This window comes from Pholis gunnellus (assembly GCF_910591455.1).
Source record: "Pholis gunnellus genome assembly, chromosome: 23".
Classification (NCBI taxonomy): domain Eukaryota; kingdom Metazoa; phylum Chordata; class Actinopteri; order Perciformes; family Pholidae; genus Pholis; species Pholis gunnellus.
Genome location: NC_136550.1, coordinates 244,373 through 252,500, shown reverse-complemented (window position 1 = coordinate 252,500; position 8,128 = coordinate 244,373). Strand labels below are relative to the sequence as shown.

Below are 8,128 nucleotides of genomic sequence, written 5' to 3'. Positions count from 1 at the left end.
TGTAGTATGTGTGTAGTGTGTAGTGTGTAATGTGTAGAGTGTAGTGTGTAGTGTGTAGAGTGTGTGTAGTGTGTAGTGTGTAGTGTGTAGAGTGTAGTGTGTAGTGTGTAGAGTGTAGAGTGTAGTGTGTAGTGTGTAGTGTGTAGTGTGTAGTGTGTACCTTGGGGCTGTAGCGTAGCTGGTAGTCCAGTACGATGAACTGGTTCTGTAGAACCGGAACGTTCCACTCTAGAGACAAACTGGACTCTGAGGCCGCCGCCCTCTTTAGACCGGAGACTGGAGGAGGAACTACACACACACACACACACACACACACACATTATTTTATTATTAATATGAATGTTATTAGAATCACTAATGTGTTATAAACTGGAGTTACGGTGTGTTGGAATGTGATTATTAAGTTATTAGAACTACATAATCAGAACTACAAATCTCTGGTCAAAACGTATCGTCCAATCACGTCTTAGTGGGAGGGGCTAAGAACTTTGGGCGGGGCCTCAACGAGAAGCTGCTTCTTTCTGTTTACTGTTTTAATGTTTGTTTGTTTTGTCATCCACATATTTAAAATATATATATTTAAAATATATATATTTAAAATGTGTTTTTTTGTCATTTTACCTCTTAAAAGAAAAATTTGGTAGAATTTAATTTACTGAAATTTAATTTATTAATAAAAGTCCTGTTTTTACTGAATCAATACCTCCTATAGCTGAATACAGCAGCCTCTGAGTACATGTTGTAAATATATATATATAGATATATATATATATATATATATATATATATATAGAAGTATAGTCAGCTGTGGTGCATTGTCAGGGTGATTTTAGTATTATTTCTTAAATGATCTGAATAAAAACCTTTTAATTAAAAGGAGAAAGGCATTCTGGGTAATGCAGTGTATGTAGGTGTCTGTACCGTCTCTGCTGGTGGTGACGTTGACTCTGTCCGAGGCCGGCTCTGATTGGCTGAGAGCAGAGACTCCGTTCAGTGATTGGACGGTGAAGGTGTACTTGGTTTGTGGGCGGAGTCCCCACACGGTAACGCGGCGCTGAGTCAGACCACGCTGAGCCGGACGGTACAGAACGCTGTCATCACACGGAGAACAGGAACCAACCAATCCCTGGAGAGGAGGCAGGAGGGGGCGGAGTCAGGGGAGGAGGCAGGTGTTTGTTAGTGGTCCACCTGGTCTTATCTTACTGGTCTCAGTGGTCCTGGTCTGGTCTACCTGGTCTTAGTGGTCCTGGTCTACGTGGTCTACCTGGTCTCAGTGGTCCTGGTCTACGTGGACTACCTGGTCTCAGTGGTCCTGGTCTACGTGGTCTCAGTGGTCTTGGTCTACGTGGTCTACATGGTCCCAGTGGTCCTGGTCTACCTGGTCCTGGTCTAGGTGGTCTTGGTGCTGTACCTTGGATGCGGTCCCACAGATGGAGCAGAGGACTCTGTAGACCAGGTCTACTCGTCCCCCCCGGTCCAGAGGCTCGCTCCACTCCAGAGTCACCGATGAGTCGTTGATCTGACTCACAATGGAGCGGGGGGAGGAGGGGGGGCCTGGGGGGGTAACAGAGGGGTCAACTGAAGCCCTGAGCTCAGACTCACAGGCAGATCAAATCAATAACCAACATTATGATAAAGATTAGTACACAGACTAACTGTAGTAACTGTTAGAATGTTTGTTTTCTGAATGGAGTTTGCTTTGATCTATGCTAAGCTAACATTGTAGCTGCTCCATCAACACATCATCCTCACACACACACACACACACACACACACACAGTGAGCCTTTTAATTTGACCTACTTGTCGTTGTAATTAGCGGGGCGGTGTAGCTGTTGGACCATTAGAGGGGTTAACCCCCCCCCCATCACTCTTTAAACAGGTCTTTGGTTCTTTTCTTTATCAGAGCTACTTTACACCCAAAAGGGGGCGTGGCCTCTGTGCTATATAACCCCGATGACATCACAGTTACAAACTGGAGGTGCATTGTGGGAAAACGGTAGGACAGAGAGAGGAGAGAAGGAGAGAGGAGAGAAGGAGATAGGAGACAAGGAGAGAGGATAGAAGGATAGAGGAGAGAAGGATAGAAGGATAGAGGATAGAAGGATAGAGGAGAGAAGGATAGAGGATAGAAGGATAGAGGAGAGAAGGAGAGAGGATAGAAGGATAGAGGAGAGAAGGAGAGAGGAGAGAAGGATAGAAGATAGAAGGAGAGAGGATAGAAGGAGAGAGGAGAGAAGGAGAGAGGAGAGAAGGAGAGAGGAGAGAAGGACTCACGTGTGCAGGCGGCGTGCGGCGGGTCGGAGTCGGCTCGGTGGTAACCATGGTGACAGAGGCAGTAGGCGGAGCCTGGGATCAGAGTGTTGCTCCGGTCAGGACACGGTCCACACACACCGGGTCCTGAACCCGCCTTAAACTGACCCGAGGGACACGCTGCACACACACACACAGGGTTAGCATTAGCATTAGCAGCAACATGAGGATTCATCCGCTCCATCAGACTTCTGGGTAAATTTAGACACCACAGAGACAATGAGAGACAGGAAGTGACCTCGGCTTCAACAGGATGTGGAAAGTGCTGCCATGATGTCATCGCTGCCATCTCCCGCCAAGCACACACACACACTCGTGTATGTGTGTGTGTATGTGTGTGTGTGTGTGTGTGTGTGTGTGTGTGTGTGTGTGTGTGTGTGTGTGTGTGTTAATCAGAAGCGTCCCCTCTGGTCAGTTGCCCCGCTGCAACATTTCCTGGTTGCAGTCACCTAACCTCTGACCTCTAAAAGAATAACAGGAAGCTTCGACAACTAGACTGTTTGACAGACAGACAGACAGAGAGACAGACAGACAGACAGACAGACAGACAGACAGACAGAGAGACAGACAGACAACTGAGGCCGAATGAAGCCTGTTTGCTAAAACAGGCCTAGCTAGCTGGAAGGCTAACCAGCTAGGCTAAGAAGCTATGCTACTACTCTGTGATGCTAGCCGGCTAACGTTAGCGTGACTGTCTGTCTGTCGGGTTTACATGAAGACTCGCGTCATCAGATGCTTTTACTTTATAAACTCAGTGACAAAGGGCTTTTATTTTGAAAACTCACCTCGACAGCGCACGTCGCTCTCACCCGCCTCGTATCCGGGGCGACAGGCACAGCTGGACGTGGGCTGCCCCACCCACTGCCCATCCTCACCGCAAAGCATGCTGGGAGGTCGAGACTGCTCACCGGGCGGAGTCACAGCGTTCTCCACACACACACCCTGAGCCTGCACACACACACACACACACACACACACACACACACACACGTTTCAAAATAAGAGTCTTGATCCCTTTTGCTCTATTACAGGACTTTTACTTTGTAAACTAATACAAAGAAGCTTTTACTTTGTTTAGTAAATGAGGCTTTGATACTGTAATAAAATAATATACTTTTATTTTGTTAACAACGTGAAAAGATAAAGCTTTTATTTTATGAACTCATTTATGAGGATTTTACTTTGTAAAGTAAAAGATTACAAGTAAAATACTGTCCAAGCTTTTATTTTGTTAAACAATGGTGACGGTGCTGAATGTTAATTTTAACTTTTCAAAATAAAATGAAGGCTACCCTGGCTACTGAGGGGGGGGGGGGTTACCTGCTCCACCAATGAGTGGGGGACGGTTTCGGGGAACGAGGCGAAGGCTCGCTGGAGGGGGGGGCACTTCCTGTAGAAGACGCGTACGGACAGCAGCGCCATGCAGGCGCCCTGACTACGGAACGCCAGGTAGAGCCCCGCCCCCTTTAGGGGCTCCAGACGCAGAACCTTCACGTTGGAGCGACGTTCTCCTCTCGTCATCAGGTGGTCCGCCGCCACCGTGGACACCTTAGTGTACGGGTTCTCCATCCAGGACGGGTGGGTGGGCGTGGCCTCGTCGCTGTCTGACAGGTAGTAGTACAGGTTGAAGGTCTCCTTACAGTGACGGCTGTTCAGACTGGCACACTCCACCATCGTGAACCTGGAGAACCCATTATTGATCAACTTATTACATGGGTACCACAGCTGAGCCTTTGGAACCTCCTACGGACCATTGACATGATCACTAACTCATCACAGGTACCACAGGTGATCCTGACTACACATCTGGTTCACTGATTGGTCGACTCACCTGATCTCCACGTAGAGGGTGGTCGCCGCCCCTCTGGGGATCCATCGTGTCCTCAGCCAATAGGAGGACGGGCTGTCCCGGGTGCAGATCTCATAGGTCCTCACGCTGTTCGACTCGTCGTCCACTCCGCTCAGCTCCTCCCACTGCAGAGAGAGGCCGGTGCTTATGGGTTAGCATTCTTCATTGACATCAATGGTAAACGTTAGCGCTAAGCTAACAGATCGTACGTGTACCTGAGAATCTTCAGCCGGATGGTTCGTCCATCGAAGGTCCGACGTTTCCAACTTGGTGTTCACCAGAACCTCTGAGAGACAGACAGGTAGAGTCAGTCAGACAGGTACCCGGACAAACATGGAACCAGCTAAAGAACCTATAAAACCTATAAAACCTCCTAAAGAACCTTTGAAACATCATAAAGAACCTTTGAAACCTAGGTTATGGTTATCACAAACCTATATATATATATATATATATATATATATATATATATATATACACATGTTATATACATATACACAAACATACATGTATATATATGTATATATATGTATATATTTGTGTATTTGTGGTCACATAGAACACAGAGTGAATCACAGAGCTTCATTCCTCAGGTGCTGCAGAGCAGAACCGACCAATGACTGCTTCCTCTTTCTACACTATAATTACACACACACACACACACACACACACACACACACACACACACACACACACACACACACACACACACACACACACACACACACACACACACACACACACACACACACACACACACACGGCGAGTGTCTTGTATAAACATCCCGCCAGCGTTGCTGTGTCCTCGTCCTGCACTCTTATCAGCAGACACACTGTTTATAGTGTGTGTGTGTGTGTGTGTGTGTGTGTGTGTGTGTGTGTGTGTGGGTCTCTTGCTCTCTAATAAACCGGATTGTATAACTCCTCTCCTCTCTGTCTTTATTTATTTATTGAATAACAACAAACCTGGTCTGGGTTAGACCAGGACCAGGATCAGAACCTGGTCTGTGAACCAGGTAGATCACCATGGTAACTGATGCTGAACTTAACAGGTGATTAAAGCTCCGCCTCCTGACCAATAATAACAACAGCATAAATACTCAGTGTTACTGAAGTAAAAGTACTCTCTAGTAGTAATAATACACAAAGAAGTACTTTCTAGGAGTAATAATACATAAAGAAGTACTCTCTAGTAGTAATAATACATAAAGAAGTATTTTCTAGGAGTAATAATACATAAAGAAGTACTCTCTAGTAGTAATAATACATAAAGAAGTACTCTCTAGCAGTACTAATACATAAAGAAGTACTCTCTAGTAGTAATAACACATAAATAAGTACTCTCTAGGAGTAATAATACATAAAGAAGTACTCTCTAGGAGTAATAATACATAAAGAAGTACTCTCTAGGAGTAATAATACATAATGAAGTACTCTCTAGTAGTAATAATACATAATGAAGTACTCTCTAGGAGTAATAATACATAAAGAAGTACTCTCTAGTAGAAATAATACATAATGAAGTACTCTCTAGGAGTAATAATACATAAAGAAGTACTCTCTAGGAGTAATAATACATAAAGAAGTACTCTCTAGTAGTAATAATACATAATGAAGTACTCTCTAGGAGTAATAATACATAAAGAAGTACTCTCTAGGAGTAATAATACATAAAGAAGTACTCTCTAGGAGTAATAATACATAAAGAAGTACTCTCTAGGAGTAATAATACATAATGAAGTACTCCCTAGTAGTAATAATACATAAAGAAGTACTCTCTAGTAGTAATAATACATAAAGAAGTACTCTCTAGGAGTAATAATACATAAAGAAGTACTCTCTAGTAGTAATAATACATAAAGAAGTACTCTCTAGGAGTAATAATACATAAAGAAGTACTCTCTAGGAGTAATAATACATAATGAAGTACTCTCTAGGAGTAATAATACATACAGAAGTACTCTCTAGGAGTAATAATACATAAAGAAGTACTCTCTAGGAGTAATAATACATAAAGAAGTACTCTCTAGTAGTAATAATACATAAAGAAGTACTCTCTAGGAGTAATAATACATAAAGAAGTACTCTCTAGGAGTAATAATACATAAAGAAGTACTCTCTAGTAGTAATAATACATAAAGAAGTACTCTCTAGGAGTAATAATACATAAAGAAGTACTCTCTAGGAGTAATAATACATAAAGAAGTACTCCCTAGTAGTAATAATACATAAAGAAGTACTCTCTAGTAGTAATAATACATAAAGAAGTACTCTAGGAGTAATAATACATAAAGAAGTACTCTCTAGGAGTAATAATACATAAAGAAGTACTCTCTAGTAGTAATAATACATAAAGAAGTACTCTCTAGGAGTAATAATACATAAAGAAGTACTCTCTAGGAGTAATAATACACAAAGAAGTACTCTCTAGGAGTAATAATACATAATGAGTTATCAATGCGAGTATCGATCAGTACGGTGGCTCATGGAGGACAAACTTACCTTCTTCGGCCCCGCAGCGGGTCAGCAGGAGCAGCGGGAGGAGGAGCACCAGGAGCCCGCAGGAGGAGGCCCGTCCTGGGGCCACAGGGGCCCTCTGACCCCCCATCCCACCCGGACCCGATCACACCTATCGATCACTGATCGGTTAACCGTCAGCTGGGCGCGCTCTCGGTCGGCCGCGCGCGCCTCATTGGAGCCCAGAGAGTCCAAAAAAACTTTTAGTTGAGAAATAATCCGAAACTTTTCAAGATGGACGCCGTTAAAAGTGTAGAAGAAGAGATTCAGACAGAAAAAGAGAGGCCTCCGTCCTCGATCCTCACTGGAGGATTCCTTTAACTTGTCTCCTCTCCTCACCTCTCTCCTCACCCTCTTACTCCTCCATTACGACACTTTGTCTCCTCCAGGAGAGACAGCGGGGCGTGGCTGCCTCCGAAGCCGGGAGAGGAGCTCTGAGAGGCGGACCAGTGAGCGGGGAAGGGTCGGTGGGTCTGGAGGGTCCCGAAAAACACACACACACACGCATAGATACACACAGGTACGACACAGCTTCAACACACACACACACACCGAGATACACGCACACACACGGAGCAGGTTCGTCCCAAACCAGTCCGAGCTCCATGCAGGTCCCGGTCCTCCACAGTCCTCCAGTCCTCCGGTCCAGACCTCCAGGAACCAGCGGACTCTAAAGTTTGGGACAAAAGGACTCAAGTTTCCTCCGCTGGAGAGACGAGGAGGCCACGCCCCCTCCAGAGGCTGTGATTGGCTGTCCGATCCGTCAATCATCAGAGGGCCCGACTGAAGGAATGTGTCTGTCGCTCCTTAATAATAATAATAATAATAATAATAATAATGTTTATAATAATAATAATAATGATTATAATAATAATCATTACCATTCTAATTATTATTATTATAATCAAACATGAATGATTAAATACTGTGTTTATTCTGAATGTCATTTTTCATATTTTTAATTTAAAGGAAATTATTTAATTTTGAAAAGTTTTTACAAACTTTTCAACTTTAGATTTGAACTTTATTTGTATTTATTTATTTATGTTTGTTTACAGAACAGCTGAGCTCATAAAGACCAAACAAATACATGTATAAATATATACAAATAAAAATATATAAATACAACTATTACTATTGTTTTTAGATCAAAAGTTGTGTGGGACTGAAAACACGTCTGACCTCAGTGTGTGTGTGACTGTGTGTGTGTGTGTGTGTGTGTGTGTGTGTGTGTGTGTGTGTGTGTGTGTGTGTGTGTGTGTGTGTGTGTGTGTGTTATTAAACCACAGAGGAGGACTGGTTTCTATTTCACACCTGCAGCAGGTGAGACAGGTTGAGAGACAATGATGTCACACCTCCTCCTCCTCCTCCTCCTCCTCCTCCTCCTCCTCCTCCTCCTCCTCCTCCTCCTCCTCCTCCTCCTCCTCCTCCTCCTCCTCCTTCTTCTGTT

General features: G+C 43.9%; 1 protein-coding gene across 3 annotated transcripts in view; it reads right to left on the bottom strand.

The window, feature by feature from the left end:
- LOC306714666 (ephrin type-B receptor 4b-like) overlaps positions 1-7,328 on the bottom strand; it is a 16,504-nt gene extending 9,176 nt beyond the window's left edge. For all 3 annotated transcript variants that reach the window (XM_079184745.1, XM_079184746.1, XM_079184747.1), the window contains exons 1-9: positions 6,664-7,328; positions 4,377-4,447; positions 4,144-4,286; positions 3,633-3,993; positions 3,098-3,260; positions 2,277-2,432; positions 1,412-1,554; positions 922-1,126; positions 161-288 (exon numbers count right to left, since the gene is read on the bottom strand). In XM_079184745.1, coding sequence (XP_079040871.1) covers positions 161-288; positions 922-1,126; positions 1,412-1,554; positions 2,277-2,432; positions 3,098-3,260; positions 3,633-3,993; positions 4,144-4,286; positions 4,377-4,447; positions 6,664-6,769 — 1,476 coding nt within the window. In that variant the 5' untranslated portion in view covers positions 6,770-7,328. The remainder of the gene's footprint in view (positions 1-160; positions 289-921; positions 1,127-1,411; positions 1,555-2,276; positions 2,433-3,097; positions 3,261-3,632; positions 3,994-4,143; positions 4,287-4,376; positions 4,448-6,663) is intronic.
- Between the last annotated feature and the right edge of the window lie 800 nt (positions 7,329-8,128).